This window comes from Exophiala viscosa, assembly GCF_022695815.1.
Source record: "Exophiala viscosa unplaced genomic scaffold EDD37scaffold_3, whole genome shotgun sequence".
NCBI classification, from domain to species: domain Eukaryota; kingdom Fungi; phylum Ascomycota; class Eurotiomycetes; order Chaetothyriales; family Herpotrichiellaceae; genus Exophiala; species Exophiala viscosa.
In genome coordinates this window covers 1285272-1302811 of record NW_026944355.1, presented here as the reverse complement: position 1 = coordinate 1302811, position 17540 = coordinate 1285272, and the positions used below count along the sequence as shown (strand labels likewise).

Below are 17540 nucleotides of genomic sequence, written 5' to 3'. Positions count from 1 at the left end.
ACTGTCGAATATCAACCAGACTGCGTTTGCGCGATTGAGTCCTGAGGTTAAACACACAATCACTTAGAGTCGTCCAGATTGCCCAAGTAATTCTGCATCTCTAGCCTGGTATTCCATTCTGCGGTTACCAGCGAAGAGGAGTTCTGAAGACACTGAATCTCAAGTCGCAGCAAAGAGGTTGATATCCTCTGACGACGACAGAAACAACAAAACCGTGTCAGCAAGGCTGTTCTGGGCACCGTCATCGGCCACAGCGCACGGGGACTAAGTACAGCCGACACCTATAAAAGCTGTCCGCACTGAAACTCTGCCGCCTGTATGCAAGGTATCGGCGTCGCGAGCAGCCGGTGACGCAGGTCAAATTTAGCTGCCAATCGGTCGCCACCCCCTGGCCTACCTGGACCACTTTCTCGATTCATCAACAAGGGTATTTCCTAGAGCATCTTTTGAAGATGCCGTCACTCCCTTTCGATCTTCGCAGCATCGTTTACGATTCCAACATGTCTGAAGCTGTTAGAAAACCTGGACTGTCTACTCCGAAGAAAGCAAATCATCTATGCGTACTTGTACATGGGTCAGCTCTTACTACTCCAGAAGCACCTCCAGAGATCCACCGTCACTAACTTTGTTATAGGCTTTGGGGCAATGCGGTATGACTGAAGACTGCCTCGCGGTCCAGACCTCTCTAATACTCCCTGCAGAAGCACCTCAATTACCTCGCGAGCGCCCTCCAAGATCGATACAACGATGGCGAGCTTATCATACTCGCATGTCAGTCCAATCCCGGTTCTCTAACGTACGATGGCGTCGAAGTGGGAGCTGAGCGAGTGGCTAAGGAGATTGAAGACATGGTAGAAGAGTTGGGCAGAGATGGATACAAAATCACGAGATTCTCGATAGCCGGCTACTCTTTGGGAGGTTTGGTCGCGCGATATGCCATTGGACTGCTCTACCACAAGAGGTTTTTCGAAAGCATCACGCCAGTCAACTTCACCACGTTCGCGACGCCTCATCTGGGTGTGAGAACTCCACTTCGCGGCTATCCAAACCACCTATGGAACGTCTTGGGAGCAAGGACGTTGTCCAAGTCTGGCCGGCAGCTCTTCACAATCGACAAGTTCCGCAACAGTGACAGGCCGCTCTTGAGTGTTTTGGCGGATCCCGACAGCATATTCATTCATGCACTGGGAAAGTTCCAGCACCGCTCTCTATACACCAATATTGTAAACGACAGATCCGCAGTCTACTATACAACAGGAATATCGAAAACAGATCCCTTTGCCAACCTCGAAAAGCTCAACATCCACTATCAAAAGGGCTACGAGCCGGTCATACTGGATCCCGACCACCCTTGCGATGTATTGCCCGAGCAAGAGCTTCCCACCTTCTATCAGCGCTTTCGCACCAGTTCGCGAACATTGCTCCGGCGAACACCAATTTTCCTTGCACTAGTCGTGCTGATTCCCATCGCCACCGTGGCATTTCTGGCGAATTCCTGTGTGCAAACCTTTCGCAGTCGTAGAAGGATACGACTCCATGAGACCGGCGATGAAAGGACCGGATTCAGTGCAATACCTTATATGGTGAGAGAGATGCGTGTCGGCCTGGAAGATGCTTTTGAAAATGTCAATGCCGCACAACAACAGGATTACCTTCCTGAAGGATCCGAGGAGATGGCCGAAGAATCAGAAACGCCCTCTGCACTTGCCAATCCTTCTACAGAGTCCCTGGCATCCGAAAAATCGAATACACCTCTACTCAGGAGACACACGTCCACATCAGATAGGCCTTCTACATTTCCGACCCTGGCGTTAACCCCTGCACAGTTTGCCATGATTAAGGCTCTTGACGACGTTGGCTTCCGGAAGTATCCCGTGCACATCCACAACAGCAGCCACTCTCACGCCGCGATCATTGTGCGGACTCCCAGAGCAGCTTTCGAAGAGGGCAAACTTGTTGTCAAGCACTGGTTGGAAAACGAGTTCCACATCTAGGCCCCTCGAACGAGTCGAACCACATCTGAACTGCACCTTTGCAGTCCCTGTGCTGGTGCTGGACTTCTTCAGAAGGAGTCTACCGTGATTTGACGGAGTTGGACGAGAGCGGACTCCGACGCTCCTGTTCAACGATCCATCTTTCCACGCCAGGTCACATCGATGTCAGTGCTGTCCGATATGTCTTGAGATGAGCTTTTCAGTTCTTGGCGATTTATATACATCGTTTGTTATATCTCTGAGCGGGCGTTGGGTAGCAACTACTGTACGAAGAACAGGTCACCTCGGTGCGGATCTCCATGTTATTAGTTGTCACTTCCTACTTGCAGAAGTGTCAAACTTCGTCCTCGACAGACTGGGAACCGTCATTGTGCTTGGACTGGGAGGCTCTGATTGAGTGCGAACTCCCAAACTAGACACATGCTGATGGGTTGCACATGCAGTGTCTGCGCTGTCTCGAGTCACAGCCATTAGTGGTCTGTCAAGACACATGTGAGAATCAACAGGGGTTGTCTGACTACGTACCACAGTCTCTGCTTGACATTCAATAAGCGAACGAACCACGGCTCAACAAAAAGGTCCGGATGTGTGTTGCTGACTAAGTATTTCTTCCGTGGCTGCCGATTATAGCGATGGAGTTGTATGACACAAGTGGCGTTGCGCTTCGACAAATCACCAATGTCACGGTATCATGAAACTGGGACTTTTTGGTGTGAGGCCTTATTGAGTCTGACAGCAGGCACCCATCCCAACAGCACAGTCCTTGTGCCGCCACCATGGGTTGTGAACATGTCAGACAGGGTTTTTCTGGATCCTCTTCAGCCTTCTCGTCGGTCAATGCACGGTGATCGACAGCAGAATCTGCAGAGAACTCTCACCGAGCACCACCGAGTCAACGGCAACATCCACTGCGGCACTTCGCCATCTCCACTGGGAGACTTAGTGAAGGCTCCAATATCTGTTTGTAGTGTTTTGATAACTTTTTGCAGCCTTAGATTTTTCCATGTGGCCATTCCACATGGCATCTTATTCGCCCGACCAAAGGCATATCAGTCTCCAACATGTCGACGTCACCATCATCCTATCAACGAATGCCTGGGGGTATCGATTCCGAATCTTCAAACCACCGTCCCAATCCCCAAAGGTTTGTTTTCGTTGGATATCCACTGTCTTCGGCATCTTTCCTATATCTTTCCACTTTTCTTCAACGCGTCTGAAATTGTTACCTTCCAAGACTACCCACAGGAGAGCACGGCCGAAGTCTTGAGAACGTATATTAAGCCCAGCCGAAGACCTTGAACACAAGTTTCTTCCGGAAGGCTAATCTACTATATACTTCTGTCGGCGTTCGTCCTTATCTCTTATATCGTCTGTCTTTCCTTGCACTCCTGAGCTAGATCGTGACGCACGACAATATGGCTGGCAACATTCCTCACGATCAGGACAACACCCTGTTGTCGCCAGTGACACCCAAGCGGCCGAGAGACACACGCAAACTGTCGTCCCAGAGCGTCACCCGTGCAGATTTGTTCTCCGGCCCTGCTGTCGTGGCGCCGCCGAAGCATCTGAGGTCTCACAGCAATGCACATGAGACCGCCCATGCCATGGAATTGGCAAAATTCCACCTGGCTGAGGCTTCAGACATGCTCACAACTCCTGATGATTCGGGTCCAGTAACGCCTGATGAGTTTGGCCTAAGCACGACAGACAAGTACGCTTTCGCCTTTGATATCGACGGAGTGCTCATCAAAGGTGGTGAAGTCATTCCCGAAGCCATCGACGCCATGAAGGTCTTGAACGGTGAAAATGAGTATGGCATCAAAGTGTAAGCTCCCTCAATCTTCTGTCGTTACACATATGCTAACGGCACGACAGACCTTACATCTTTGTCACAAACGGGGGTGGCAAAACTGAAGAAGAGCGTTGTATCCAACTGTCCAACCAGCTTGAAATGGAAGTGTCGCCTGGACAGTTCATCTGTGGCCACACTCCCATGCGAGAGATGGCTGCCAAGTACAAGACTGTCCTTGTCGTCGGCGGTGAAGGCGACAAATGCCGCACTGTTGCTGAGGGATATGGCTTTAAGGACGTTATCACCCCAGGTGATATCATCAAGGACAATCAAGACACAACACCATTCCGGAAACTGACCGAGGATGAATTGAAGCATTCGGTGAAGCGGAATTATGGGGAGGTGGAGATTGAAGCCGTCTTCGTCTTTGCTGACAGCAGAGACTGGGCTGGAGACTCACAGATCATACTTGACCTCTGCATGAGCAAGAATGGTCGGTTGGGTACACGCTCTGAAACATTCGAGGACGGTCCTCCAGTGTTTTTCTCGCACAACGATATTGTGTGGGCGACCTCGCACAGTTTTTCCCGCATTGGCATGGGTGCCCTCCGTGCCTCTCTCGAGGCTATGTTTAAAGCTATCACGGGCAAAGAACTGAAGACCATCGCATTTGGCAAACCTCAGCTCGGCACATTCGAGTTTGCTACAAGGCTCCTTCAACAATGGCGAAAGGATACCCACGGCATCAACAAACCCCCCGAGACCGTATACTTTGTCGGAGACACTCCCGAATCCGACATCAGAGGTACGAACGAGTTTGACGAGCACAGCTCCGACGAAGTGAACTGGTACTCGATCTTGGTCCGGACTGGTGTCTTCCAGGAAGGCACCCGACCGGCGTACATGCCGAAGATGACCGTTGACAATGTCCTGGAAGCTGTCAAACATGGCATGCAGCGCGAGTTTGATAAGACCTTGAAGAATCTCACCATTGGAGGCTTAGCGCCACAGCTTGCCAACGCCATTGCCGAGGACGATGATGAACCGACCAACTGATGTGATATGAACCATGACGACTGTTACGAAAGCATAGAAAGCATAACCCCAGGGCGTTTCGGGCGCGGCGGAGATATGTCCCGCGCCCCAAGGGCACTCTCTGGACTTTGGCAGTCCGCATTAAACCGGCGTATATAGAGTATGACCAGACAGTCCAATCCACATGGCGTTAGCCGATCAAGCCACGAGGAGCGTTGTTCTTGCAAGCCCTCCCAGGTTGAGATTTGCCACAGCAGTTTACAGTCTGGCATTCTGCCAGTGGGGTGGAAGTAAGGGCCATCCAGGCATTGTCACGTTTTTGACACGAATGATCTTCCTGCAAGGGATGTATTAGTGAGAGAGTCCGGGAAGACACCAGACAAGCTCTCCCCGTGTTAGTTAGGCTAGTCGAAGACGGCAGATCCGACCCGGCCATCCATGGTGTCTTCAGTTCTCTTGGTGCCTGCAGAACGATGATCCCAAAGTATATGAACAAATACCTAGCAGGCACGGAATGGCGTCAAGATGCAGGTAGGGAGCAAGGAAACTTGCCAGGTTGGATACGGCTTTGTGCAGTTTCTGGTGTGACGAAACGGTTTCGCATGAGCAGATGTCGGTACGTAAGGTAGCCTTTTTCCCTATGTTTAAATATAGGATCCGCCCATCAGTGTCAGTCTCGTGGTTGGTTGAGTGCATGCTACAAGTAGGTTGACACGTATCGAGACGACTTTTGGCAATGTCTTCAATTCAAGCACTCGAAGACTCACTTGGCCCATGTTGACTGCTGCAGGATATAACAGCAATTCGATAACCAAGAAAAGTAAGCAACAAACATAGTCTAATTATGCTTCGTACCGCCCAGAAAGACAAAGTTACCCATGCCTTTGTAGCCTGAGAAGCCCACGCTGACCTCCCTCGGCCGTCTCTGAATGAATTGCTGGTGGCTGCATGGGCTTATTATGCAGACCTGTTCAAACATTCTATTTCTCTGCAGAACAATCCCTGACATGCGCCAGGTCGCACATACACCTCTGTCGAATCCCAGGTTGTCTGCCTTGAACCCTTCTGACCCTGTTCCTTGATAAAACGGTTTTGGGGTAGTCAGACGGACCTAGTACTGTAGCAGCACCTGTGGCCGCCCGCCTGTTCATTTGGTTTCGACTGATCGGCACCGGACGCCCTATTGCGCGCTTGGCCAGCCTCTTTCTCTCAGGCTTCAGCTGATCAGATCCTCCTTGCATCGTCACTAATTCAAAGCGCCTCTAATTCCTGAGAATCATCCAACTTTGTGTTTGATTGAGGATTCTTGTGCGTTCGAGCGTTCCGCCTTTGTCGCTTTTCGTTCCTGACGATCCTTGGTTCCTTCGCCGTGCGCGACAACCACGACAAGGCTTGGTCTCACTCTCCGACTCATTCGCCCGCGTCTGCGCCTGCATCTACGAACGAGTTCACTATCCCCGAAAGGCACCATACGCAACTAGGCGACATCGACTGCGCGAAGAACGGACTTGACTTCACTGACAACTCGGCAAAGAGCGCACTGCGCCTGTAGCCGGCATGGCCACGGGAGGCGCAGGGCAGCCACCAAATTCTCCTCCTCAAAACATCAATCATTCTGGACAGCGCGGTGGTGCACCTGCTCCTTCTCCGTCGGCTGCGACTGCGGCGTCCCCTCCTTCCAAGCGCGAGTTGACGTCCTGGTGGAAAAAGTTTCGGAAGACGACTGAAAAGACGGATGAGCAAGGTGAGACATCATCAAGAGGTCTGTCGTTAGCAAACAAAGCAGCGACCAATTTGAAAACATAGAGGCCTCCTCACTCCAGTCAGCGTTGGCTAATTGTTTGACCAGTTGAACACGGCCCACAAGGTATCTTCGGAGTTCCTTTGGCGGAAAGCATCAGATACGCGAACGTTGCGATTTCATTACAGAACGAGCATGGCGAAAGTTTCATCTACGGCTATGTCCCAATCGTCGTTGCGAAATGCGGCGTTTTCTTGAAAGAGAAAGGTACAGACACGACCTTGCACTGGCAGACGAATCTGAGGCTAACGGGGTTGCAGCTACCGATGTGGAAGGCATCTTCAGACTTAGCGGATCTGCAAAGAGAATCAAGGATTTGCAAACAGTTTTCAACTCTCCTGACAGATATGGCAAAGGATTGGATTGGACCGGCTACACAGTCCACGATGCAGCCAACATCCTCCGTCGCTATCTCAACCAGCTTCCCGAACCCATCGTCCCTCTCGACTTCTACGAACGATTCCGTGAGCCCCTTCGAGCAACCCGAGTTCTGGGACCTGACGGCGAAATGCACCCCAGGGACCTTAGCGTCAGCGAGCACAGTGCGGCGGTGTCCGCATACCAGAAACTCATCACGGAACTTCCACCTCTGAATCGTCAACTTCTTCTTTACATCCTCGACCTGCTGGCAGTCTTTGCGTCCAAGTCAGACCTCAATCGTATGAACGCTGCAAATTTGGCTGCCATCTTCCAGCCAGGCATCATCTCGCACCCATCGCACGACATGTCTCCGCGGGAATACAGCTTCAGTCAAGATGTCTTGATATTCTTGATCGAGAACCAGGACAACTTTCTGATCGGAATGTCAGGCACTGCAGTTGATGAAAAGACACAAAAAGATGTCGAGAGCGGAGCACCCTCTGTACGTTCTCCGAAGGCTGTGGGCCGCTCGGCCTCAAATGCCAGTGCAGGTGCGGACAGTCTACGGAAGTACGGTGTACGTCGGAATGTGTCGGTCTCTTCGCGCGGGTCGAGAGAAAGGGGCAGTCCTGGAGTTTCGAGCCCGGGCACTCCGCCAGGTGTGGCCTCATTCACTGGAGGTGGAGGCATATCTCGGAGCAACACTGTTCCGTCGAAGCGATCTCCCGCCATTGCTTCGGGTCGGTTTCAACAGATCAACAATGCTTCAGATTCCTCACCAACGATCAGCTCTCCAATCGCAGGCTCGGAAACACCACCAGCGGCTGACGCGGAGGAACAGGAAGCGAACGCTTCTCAGCCTGCTTCCGCTGTGGCAGAAGAAGGCCCCAGTAAGGCGACTATAACTTCACCACCTATTCCAGGGCCACGGTCTTCGAGTCGACCCAAAAAGCAGCAGAGTCAGTCCGCATATGAGTCTGCAACGTTACCTGATCAGGCCGCCCCCGTCCCGCAGCAAGCTTCAAACCAAGCATCAGTTGCGCCAGCAGGCCCCGTTCCTCCCCGTGAGCGCAAGGTGACCAACTTGTTTCCAAGATCACCCATTTTTGGTCCTTCAGATCCTCAGGGCAGACAGCCGAAGAAATTGCAAAAGAGGCAGCGAATCCCAGGAAGCGTCAATGACAGTGCACAAAGCTCGTTGAATGATCTTCATGGCGAAGAGCAGAGCGCTTTTCATACGCCGCTTGTCTCACCAGACGCCACTAGCGTTGGTAAGATTGACCCTTTGGATGCGTTTCAGGGACCACCTGTGACGAACACAGCTGCCACGCCGGTCAATGAGACGCCAAACCCCAAACAATCTACTAATGCTACTAGTAATCACGACGAGCCAGTCCAGGCAGCAGGACTGAGGCCGCCCAAATCTCCGGCTGCATCAACACATTCTCGCTCATCCTTCACGGATCAGTCTGAGCTGGAGAACAATGACGACGGAGTGCCACGGCCAGGAAAGGAGAAGCGTCGTAGCCGCTGGAGATTTTCATCTTCTGCGAGGAAAGGAGAAAACTCACCTCTGGCGCTGCCGCCACCTATTGGACAGAATGCAGGAGCACGAGGAAGTAATAGTTCTTTAGGTAGCTCCAGGCAGCCGAGGAAGAGCTTCACGGGCGACTCTCAGCAACCGCAGTCGGCGCATGATTACCAGCCCTATGGAAGCGGACAGCAGTCATTGGTTGGGCAATCCAGCCAGGAATCGAATGAAGCTCCAATGGAGACGGAAAAGAAAGGTCTTTTTGGCAAATGGAAGGCCAAAATGTCACAGACCAGGGAAGAGAGGCAAGCAGAAAAGGAGAGGGCGAAAAGTCCGCCAAGGAATGAGAATGCGGCATCTCGAAGCAGTCTGAATGCCTTCACTCAGGAACACTTTGCAGCTCGGGGGAGGTCCTTTGACAAGCCTAGAGATGAGGCGGCGTTGTCGAGTGTTGCGGAAAAGCCTGTTACTGAAGGGAACCCAGCGGCGGATTCAGGCCAAGCAGACAAGCTAGGAGCAGGAATAGGTACAGGCGCAGGAACCGCCTGAATGAGATTAAAAAATCATGACACATGAGACATCTTGGCGTAATACGTTTTGTGAATGTCAGCAGGGCGTCGGAGCATGTTGGACAGGGTACGAGGAAGAAGAAGTACTGGGAGAAAATGGGATGAAGAGTGCCGATATCGAGGACTCGGATGAAGCACAGCATCCACGAGAAACAAAAAAATGGTGTGGATGGAAAGTCGTTCAACGAGGCTACAGTGGTCATCTGTTGGCCTATTGGATCATCATGACAGCAATGACCTTGAAAGAATGCATGATGTCCGTCTTGCAGTGCTGTTACTGTAATCATGATGATACCTAGCAAGCCTGTTTCCAGAAAAAGTGGCATGGTCTTACCAGTGTCGCCCGTCAGATGCAAATTGGTACTGTTTCTTGTTGTCGTCTCGAAGTCCTTCGCACACAACGATAGAGCTTTGTGCATTGTCAAAAAGGAGGTCATCAGCTCTATCGTGCATTGCTACTGGCTTGCCGTCAAGGCACCCGTTGTCGCGAACGCGTAGAACTTCAACTTATATCGTCGATGTACTCCCTGTCAGACGGTGCCACTTTTTCTGGAAACAGGCTCGCCAGGTAGTGAGTGCGAGCTGTATCAGTAGTGAGGAGGATGTGATGCAGCTTAATGCGGCTAGCGGCATCTTTGGACAAGCTCCACTTAAATTTTGCATGGTTGCACTTGCACATTTACTTTTCCAGCCCAGATGCGGAGAGCAGCCAGAATTTTTGGCCTGCGAAATAGGTGAACCATACCTGGTATTTTACGATAGCCCTCATATCTCACAAAGCCTTTCTTATTTGCCCCGTCTATCCTTAGTGAACATACTTATCGACCTCTCAGGACGGGTTTTGGTCTACGAAGTCCACTTCACGCCCTCTAGGTCCAACCAGTTACGATCGAGGATAAAAAGAGGTAGCACGAACTGATCGAACGCATCTTTGAGACGCCATACAAACCCTCACAGTAGCGCTGCAGGACGCACAATCCAAATCTCACAATGGCCAAAGACAAATCTACTCCTGCGGTGGACGCCAAATTGTCCAAAGAGGAGCGCAAGGCGGCGCGCAAGGCAGAGAAAAAGGCCGCGAAGAATGGCGCGGAGCCCACGGGCGTGACGAAGAGCAAGTCCGACAAGAAAGACAAGAAGGAGAAACGTAAGGTTCTCGCCGAGAAAGCCCTGAATGAGATCGACGGCGGCAAGAAGAGCAAGAAAACCAAGTCTGAAGACGATGATGAAGATGAGGAGGACGAGGATATGGAGGGTGATACGGCGAACGAGATCAATGGCGACGACGAAGACGAGGACGACGAGAACGAAGTTGTCAAGAAGAACGAGGCAAGTCTAGCGACTAAACCTGCTGGTCCGCTCGTGCCGTTTGCCAACCCCCTCGCCGACGACAAGGTCGCGAAGAAGGTGTTCAAGTGTGTTAAGAAAGGTATGTCCCCTACCCTCAGAAAGTAGCATTCGCTTTTTCCAGTGGTCTGCCAGGATGCTAATGCATCCGCCATCGCAGCTGCCGCCCACCGCACCCTGAAACGCGGCGTCAAAGAAGTCGTCAAAGCCCTACGCAAATCCGCTGGATCTTCGGGCGAGGCCACCCCTATCGGTGTCGTCGTTCTCGCGGCGGACATCTCGCCTATGGATGTGATTTCGCATATCCCTGTCCTTGCCGAGGATCACAGCATTCCGTATATCTACGTGACTAGCCGTGCTGAGTTGGGGACTGCCGGTCAGACGAAACGGCCAACGAGTGTTGTTATGGTGAGTCGAGATCCTGCGAAAAAGGGCGATAAGAAAGAGGATAGTAGCGAGGAGAGTTGGGAAGAGACGTATAAGGGGTTGGTTAAGGTTGTGGAGCGGGAGGGACGACATGTCAAGATCTAGATCACTCAGACTGTGGTTGGGATACTGTTGCTTGCTTTTGTCGGGATAGGAGAGTGCGAGGCGCTCTGTATCGGCGACACTGTGCATGAGCTGGTAAGATGAGGGAAGAGCGCAGAAGTTGAGGATGTCCTCCTGGTCTACGATGTTGGGGCGATGGATGAGATCGTCAGACAACCGCTTCCTCCTACGCACGGCACCTGTTGAAAAAAAAGGGTAGCCTCTAAGCGAGTCGATGTTAAGGCAAGCAGAATTGTCTTTTCGGGCAGGGACCAAATGATCGCCGAAGAAGAGGACTTGAAAAGTGTTTGTTCTGAAGTCGGGCCTCTCGCGATTTGCGACATCGTCTGTGTGATCGGTACATGGGCGTTAGCTGGCGTCTACGGACATTGCATGGTCCCAAAGTCTTGAGATATCTTGTGCGCGATGCAGTATCTTGCTTGGGTACTTGAGGCTAGGTGTTTTACGAGGATACTTCGTTCCGAACATGTTCAGAATATGCCATCAAGTACTCTTGTACAAAACTTGTGTTACACGATTGCATTCACCACTACCTCGCCATTTGAGCCGTGAGGCTGTCTGTCGGGACTCGACTTTTGGGTACTTCTTGATCGAAGAGAGATGCCGCCGTACATGCTATGCTTGAAGTAATACTGCCGCTGTCTCCAAATGCTTCGTGCTCAAGGTTGAATCGTGAACATGCGTCGTTTAGTCATTAGTTCGTTTTTTTTTGGCCGTAGCTTGGTCGCATGGGCAACTCTTTAGTTCATTATGTCGTTCAGTGCGTCAATCGTAGATGACTCGTGAGCTAGACAGATTCTTCAGGACCTAGACTTCCAGACTCTGATGCTTTTGGGGAGTCTTGCAGGGTTGAAAATCGGTCGCTCAGTTTTCTAAGCAAGGACTTTGGACGGGGATTTCGTGGACTGGTACTACGTTTCCGCAACGGCCTTAACGAGACCGCAGCCGTTGGTGGTAGCATGGGCTTGCCGTTCAGTTCTTGTCTGGAGGGACTCACACTGCGCGAAACCGGAGAAAGGTCTGTGTTAGACCTGTCCGTTTCCTGCAGCGTTGTGCCCTCTGACAGTGCTGTTTCCGTCCTCCTCGGACCATAATGCGACTCTGCATCCAGGTCGCTGGCTCGTCTTCTTGTCGGTGCGTAGTGTGGCTCTTCGAACTTGATCGTACTGGAGCGTTTGCGAAATCTGGATGGTTGTTCGCCAGTCTCCTCCTGCCACGTCGGTAGTCCGTTATTGACCTCGCTTGTAGGTTTCTGTGTTGCACGCCTTCCGACTCCAGGGATATGACTGTGAATACTCTGGGACATGCGTCGTGTCGTTGTTTGCAAGAACCCCTGAGTGCCGCGAATTGACATGTCCGGAGTCAAGTCGTGGGACAGTCTGGCTTCGAGACTGGCGTGGGTGGGCGTCTCGTGCACAGTTGGCCTTTTCTCTTCCGATTGCTGGAGCTTACGCTCTAGGATCTTCTTCTTTAGCCGTGCAGACCTTTTCGGTGCGGCACAAGAGCTAACGCGGATAAAAAGAAGTCCAGCGTTTCCTAGTATGGCTCTGACATTGTCTGGGTTATTAACAATCAGGATCAGGAGATATGTCGGGATGCAAATGCCCACGCAAGTGAGTGCAAATGGGAAATAAGAGTCGTCAGTAGGCATGTTCGTCATACCTGTGATTTGTAGCTCCCGTCAGTACTTGCAACCATAGGAAACGGGAAGGAGCTGGCTATTGGGTACACTGACCATAGATGGAAGTGACAAAGGTCAACGGCAGGTAAAAGAGTGTGACCAACGTCAGTAAGCGGATGTTGTAGCCTTGTTCGACTGTGATTTTGGCCATATTGACGGCTTCCCTGCTTTCGAGGACCGATGTACCGCTAAACAGCCACTCACGGAGTCCGCGAATATCTTTCTGTTGCTGCTGAAACATGATCAAGACCTCCTCCAGCCGGATTATCTCCTTTTCGAATTGTCGTCGAGTATGGACCAACTTCTTCCTCCAATTGTTGTAGCGAGAAGACTGTTCTTTCGTTCCAGGAAACAACGTCTTATGCTCTCCAGACCAGACTTCATCGGTAAAAGTCTCCTTATATGCGGCGATCATGGCCTTTATTTCATTGCTTAGCAGGCCCAATGTCTGCGATGCCCAGAAGTATCGCCGCGAATAGGTATACTTATCGTTCTCGAACAAGAGCTCGTCCCGTAGTGCGCTGTCAAAAATTGACTTGTTTGGTGGTGTTGCCAGCAGCTGTATACTGGAAAGCACCTCCTTTAATCTTTTGACAGCGTCTCTGTACTCTCCAAGGAGGGTGGCGAGGAAGGCATCAGGGCCATTCACGTAATGGTGGTTGGTCTCGTGGACGTCGACGCTGGATTTCCAATCCGGGAAACATTGTATCGAGAGAACATGCCATGGAGCGAAAGGGTCGTAGATATGCCCAACAATGGACTTCCTCTTTCTAGAATTTCGCCGTAGGCTGTGACTCGGCCTGCCAGCTAGTGAAAGTGCCACCACCGATGAACAAGTTGAGAGAGGAACGTTGTCTTCTTGAGGTTCTTCATAATCATCGTGATTTTGCCAGGGCAGCGGCGCTCGGCCATCTCCAATGATTGTATGATACTTGAAGACAAAAACGATTGACCTCTGTCGGCGATGGTCCTGTTGTAGATAGCCTTTGGTGATAGCTTTAGTAGGCGTGTGGTCGTCAATCAGTAACCGGTAGATGCTGTCCATGTCGAAGTGATCTTTCATCGTCAGATGAAGGGCTGCGAAGAGGCTTGAAGGTGGCTCTCTAACGACAATAATCCGTCCGACAGCCTGACGATCCCTTGTACTATCACTATTGATACTCTTCAACGCCTCCCATACCGCAAGTGGACCATCATCCGAATCACCCCGGCTGAGGCGTAGAGGGGCTCCGTCTGTCGAGACATGATAGATATCTGCGTGATGGTGATTTGCGTCTGATTGGTGGTGCCTGTCCTTGAGAAATATTCCATTCTCCAGTAGAGGGATATTACGGAGCAAATCTTGGAGGATGTACTTGCTATAAACGTCCCAAGGATGCGTCTTTAGGTGTTCGATCAGATCGGTCTCCGAGAAGTCCCTCGCCGACAAGATGTCCTGTGCAAAGAATGATTCATCATCCTCACTGTCAGAACTTCCGTCTCCCGTAAATATTGATCCCTTTGGAACATTTGTCTGATGGCGTTCTAGACTGAAAGTACCCTGTCTGGTCGGGTGACTGCCTTTGGAAGAAGATGAAGGCCTGTCACCAGGCCCACGTTCGGATATTGGCAGTGGAGATGTGGTCGGCGACGCTGCCAGTGACTGTGAGATTTCGCGTCCAGAGAATGCGTCCGAAGTCAAGTCTAGCACTGAAGACTGGCCGTTGAGAGCCTGATTCAAAGTCTCATGGACTTTTTCAAAGATTGAAAGATATGCTTTCCGATCAGCCTCTAGTTGTCGAATCAACCTGGAGACATCATTACTATCTAGCGTCATTGGTGGTACAGATTGCTGAGAAAGGTAGCCATCAAGCAGACTGGCAAAGGAGGCTGAGAAAGGTCTGGAGATTCCTCAGGCTCCATATATGAAGGCTCACGAGGCTAGCTTGGTAATGAGTGACGATCTCGCCGCCGAGAGACATTGCACTCAAACCCCCACTTGGTAGTGGACGGGCGACGAGAGATCAACCTTCGACATCAGTGCTGGCTTGATGCAAGCAAGCACATACTGACGGGGCGCGGTCTTGGCTGAACCGTCCTCAGGGCGATTCCCGCGGTAGAAAGCGTGGCTAAGTATGTAGGTTAGTGGAGAGGTTCCATCAGTACCAATCTTCGGCAGAACACCGAGGGGCAAGCAACCAGCAGATTCCTCGAGTGACAACCCGAGATAGCAGGGGATAGCAAGGGCAGCGAGGCAAGAGCGGCCTGTCCGTGACGAGTTTACACGAAAAGACCTGGTCAGCTGAAAGAGCCGCTCGTGAGGCTCAGTCACTGATACAGTACAATAGGGACTTACCAAGCACCTATTAGCATCATAATTGGGCACCTCAAATGCCCGCCATTTGCGATGCAGGACGCCGTGCATTAGCAAAACCTTAGCATGTTGCATAAGTCTTATAGGTAATCATGTGGCGACTTTTGTAGTTGGAGAAGGGGGCTTTTTGTGGTGAAGAGAAGGATCGAGGCACCGCTTGAAGGTTGTACGATGAAATGGCCGTATACCCGACTCAGTTGATCTTCTATACATTTTTCTTTGGCCCGCGCCATGCAGGGCGGTACTGTCTCTATAGTTCGTATCTGAAGCACCTGCTTTTATTTCTTCGGTTGAAGACCGATAGTGTCTAAAACTCCCTCATCATCACCGTCACCTTGTCCAAAGACGTCCTCGTCGTCGGTGGCTTCGTCGCGGTATTCTGCTCGTTCATTTGGAGCATCATCAAAGTAGTCTACTGCATCGTCGTCGGCCCCCAAGGTGTTGGCGGCAACTTGTGCTTCTGGGTCGTCGTTGTACTGATCCGGAACGTGGCCTGTTCTTCGGACAGAATTCCTTACGTTACTCGCTTCCTCGGCCTCCAATTCTTTGGCTCGAGCCATAGTCTGTCGGTAGATGTAGTAGCCTGTCAGAACACCAACAGTGCCTCCTATTACAATACTGGAGTAGTTGACCATTCGATCTCCGAAGGTCATCTTCTCTCTTGTCCTTGCAATGATGGCCAGTCTGCTTCCAATGAAGACGTGGACGAACAGTTTCGGGGTGACAATTGCCGTAGCTAATGCGTACATGGCAGGATGTATGGTCGGAAATGTTGACATTGCTCCATTTGACAAGGAGTATGGTAGTGGGCAGAATCGAATCATGCATAATAGTTTTAACCCGTCGTGTTTAAGGATCAAGCTGAAAGCCGCAAATCTTTTGTCGTTGGCAACCCAACGATCGACCCATTTTCGAAGAATGGTTCTCGAAACGATGAAGGAGCAGAAGGAGCCTGCGACGGTGGCAGTCGCTAGAATCAACCACCCTTCCCACACTCCGTAGACGAAGCCGGCAGTAGTACCACAAGTCGAGTACCCAATGACAGGTGGAAACGCGGTGAAGAATATGATAGTCCACAAGATGGTCCAGCCTCCTGTGGTATTTTTCCAGCGTTCAGCAAGGGGCTCGAGCAAGCCGAAGATGCGTTCGTTGAAGATCAGAAACAATATCACCAATGCATCAAGGACGACGATTCCGATGACTGTCAGGACCCGTTGGAGGAGGGTCATGTTTCCCCATACCGTAACGATGCGTCTCTTGAGCTTTTCCGCATTGTTAATGAGGTTGTCCCGCCAGGCAGTTCCGCGATTTTGTACAAATGGTGAAGTCCGGCCGGTGGACGCAGATCTTCGAGGCGGTTGCCAGGGACTGAGGAGGGCAGCGCGCGGCGATCCTGCATCTGCGTCAGGGAGTGTGATATGCTTTGAAGTCATCTTTCCGGTTGCTGCTCAGTAAGGTCTAGAAACTGGCAGTTGTGGACAGCGTCGGTCGCGGCCGGGTGGACGAGGCGGGAGAGATGTACTAGGTCAACAAGGAGTTGCACATTGTCAGGAAGGGGTTGCCGGTGGTGTTGAACCCAGACAATCGGAAGGCAATGATTGTAATGTACAAGAGCTTAGCGACGAAAGGCAGGCAGACATGAACGATAATGCAAAGGAATGAAACACAATTGTACTGGCTGCGACTCGGCAAGTTGTCAGCTTGTTGTTCCGAATGCAACTTGAGGTCAGTGAAATCGTACAAGGGCAAATTGGTCAGTGCTTGTGCCGTCACCGAGACTTCTGATACGTCATTGAAATTCCGCCCCTATCGATCAATATATTGGGGCCTAAAGCAGTCCCGTTGGTGTTGGCAAAGGCCCGGGTACGATAGAGCCACGGGGGTATGGCCGGAGACTGATGGAAGCAACAGTAAGAACAGGTGTTCGTGTGTCCTTGCCTTATGCTTGGTTTCTGCTTCTGTAGACGCTACTTCGGGTTGACTCATAACTTACAGCTTGAAGAATGGAATGCACGTGTGTGTCGTGGTGACCTTTCTTGGTTAAGAAGTTAGGATTAAGCAGGTGGAGTGGACTGCTTCGGCACCCCAGGAAGAGCACTGTGGCTGCTGTACCTTAAGCCTGTAGGCGTCAATTTCGTCCTTCATTTTGGGCGTCCGCTAGCGAAACTTGATCCACGGGAACTTACTTACACGCTACCAACCCACCCCAGACTTCGTTGTCGCTTCTGTCCATCACTCCTCCCTTTGGGTGCGCATCTACGTAAGGTATCCCAGTCGGCCCTCGTGCCGTATGATTGCCGTCGAACTTCCTCGAGTACTCGATATATCCTGTCTATCTACTCAGGTAGTCCGATCAGGTGTCTATCAGACTCCCTTCACTTCTGGCGATCGTTCATTTACCGCCTACCCCTCCGCCCACAGGTCGTTCGCTTGCCTGTCTCTACAACGGCTACGGTACCTCCACACGAGCTTGAGGACAGTGTTGGCGCATGCGGACTCAGCTGTCGGCACCAGTGACTGGAAGCACT

At 51.4% G+C, this 17540-nt stretch overlaps 7 protein-coding genes across 7 annotated transcripts; 5 read left to right on the top strand and 2 right to left on the bottom strand.

The window, feature by feature from the left end:
• Window positions 1-500: 500 nt before the first annotated feature.
• EDD37DRAFT_648496 (putative serine esterase-domain-containing protein) lies at window positions 501-1994 on the top strand (the record flags this gene model as incomplete). Its single annotated transcript, XM_062818017.1, has 3 exons — window positions 501-574; window positions 635-650; window positions 702-1994. The coding sequence occupies 3 exons, from the start codon at window positions 501-503 to the stop codon at window positions 1992-1994; spliced, it is 1383 nt and encodes a 460-aa protein (XP_062671939.1).
• Window positions 1995-2315: 321 nt separating this feature from the next.
• Window positions 2316-3511, top strand: EDD37DRAFT_329250 (uncharacterized protein). Its single transcript, XM_062811538.1, has one exon. The coding sequence runs from the start codon at window positions 2637-2639 to the stop codon at window positions 3291-3293; it is 657 nt and encodes a 218-aa protein (XP_062671938.1). The 5' UTR covers window positions 2316-2636; the 3' UTR covers window positions 3294-3511.
• EDD37DRAFT_329264 (HAD-like domain-containing protein) lies at window positions 3311-4854 on the top strand. Its single transcript, XM_062811539.1, has 2 exons — window positions 3311-3819; window positions 3870-4854. Exons 1-2 carry the CDS (start codon window positions 3410-3412, stop codon window positions 4840-4842), a joined length of 1383 nt encoding a protein of 460 aa, XP_062671937.1. The 5' UTR covers window positions 3311-3409; the 3' UTR covers window positions 4843-4854.
• Window positions 4855-6378: 1524 nt separating this feature from the next.
• Window positions 6379-9062, top strand: EDD37DRAFT_648494 (RalA-binding protein 1; the record flags this gene model as incomplete). Its single annotated transcript, XM_062818016.1, has 3 exons — window positions 6379-6565; window positions 6671-6829; window positions 6883-9062. 3 exons carry the CDS (start codon window positions 6379-6381, stop codon window positions 9060-9062), a joined length of 2526 nt encoding a protein of 841 aa, XP_062671936.1.
• Window positions 9063-9780: 718 nt separating this feature from the next.
• EDD37DRAFT_329022 (H/ACA ribonucleoprotein complex subunit 2) lies at window positions 9781-11029 on the top strand. The gene is made up of 4 exons (XM_062811536.1): window positions 9781-9830; window positions 9892-9987; window positions 10051-10511; window positions 10590-11029. Exons 3-4 carry the CDS (start codon window positions 10073-10075, stop codon window positions 10958-10960), a joined length of 810 nt encoding a protein of 269 aa, XP_062671935.1. The 5' UTR covers window positions 9781-9830; window positions 9892-9987; window positions 10051-10072; the 3' UTR covers window positions 10961-11029.
• Window positions 11030-11765: 736 nt separating this feature from the next.
• On the bottom strand, window positions 11766-14475 carry EDD37DRAFT_656988 (uncharacterized protein; the record flags this gene model as incomplete). Its single annotated transcript, XM_062818870.1, has 3 exons — window positions 11766-12640; window positions 12714-14301; window positions 14350-14475. 3 exons carry the CDS (start codon window positions 14473-14475, stop codon window positions 11766-11768), a joined length of 2589 nt encoding a protein of 862 aa, XP_062671934.1.
• Window positions 14476-15290: 815 nt separating this feature from the next.
• Window positions 15291-16445, bottom strand: EDD37DRAFT_664364 (uncharacterized protein; the record flags this gene model as incomplete). The annotated part of the gene is made up of 1 exon (XM_062819224.1): window positions 15291-16445. One exon carries the CDS (start codon window positions 16443-16445, stop codon window positions 15291-15293), a length of 1155 nt encoding a protein of 384 aa, XP_062671933.1.
• Between the last annotated feature and the right edge of the window lie 1095 nt (window positions 16446-17540).

What these genes read in the sequence shown, in the direction of transcription:
- EDD37DRAFT_329250 (XM_062811538.1), top strand. Translation starts at nt 2,637, where the DNA reads ATGACACAAGTGGCGTTGCGCTTCGACAAATCACCAATGTCACGGTAT.
- EDD37DRAFT_329264 (XM_062811539.1), top strand. Translation starts at nt 3,410, where the DNA reads ATGGCTGGCAACATTCCTCACGATCAGGACAACACCCTGTTGTCGCCA. An exon ending in AATGAGTATGGCATCAAAGT is followed by an intron (nt 3,820 to 3,869) that starts GTAAGCTCCCTC and finishes ACGGCACGACAG; the next exon opens with ACCTTACATCTTTGTCACAA.
- EDD37DRAFT_329022 (XM_062811536.1), top strand. Translation starts at nt 10,073, where the DNA reads ATGGCCAAAGACAAATCTACTCCTGCGGTGGACGCCAAATTGTCCAAA. An exon ending in GTTCAAGTGTGTTAAGAAAG is followed by an intron (nt 10,512 to 10,589) that starts GTATGTCCCCTA and finishes CCGCCATCGCAG; the next exon opens with CTGCCGCCCACCGCACCCTG.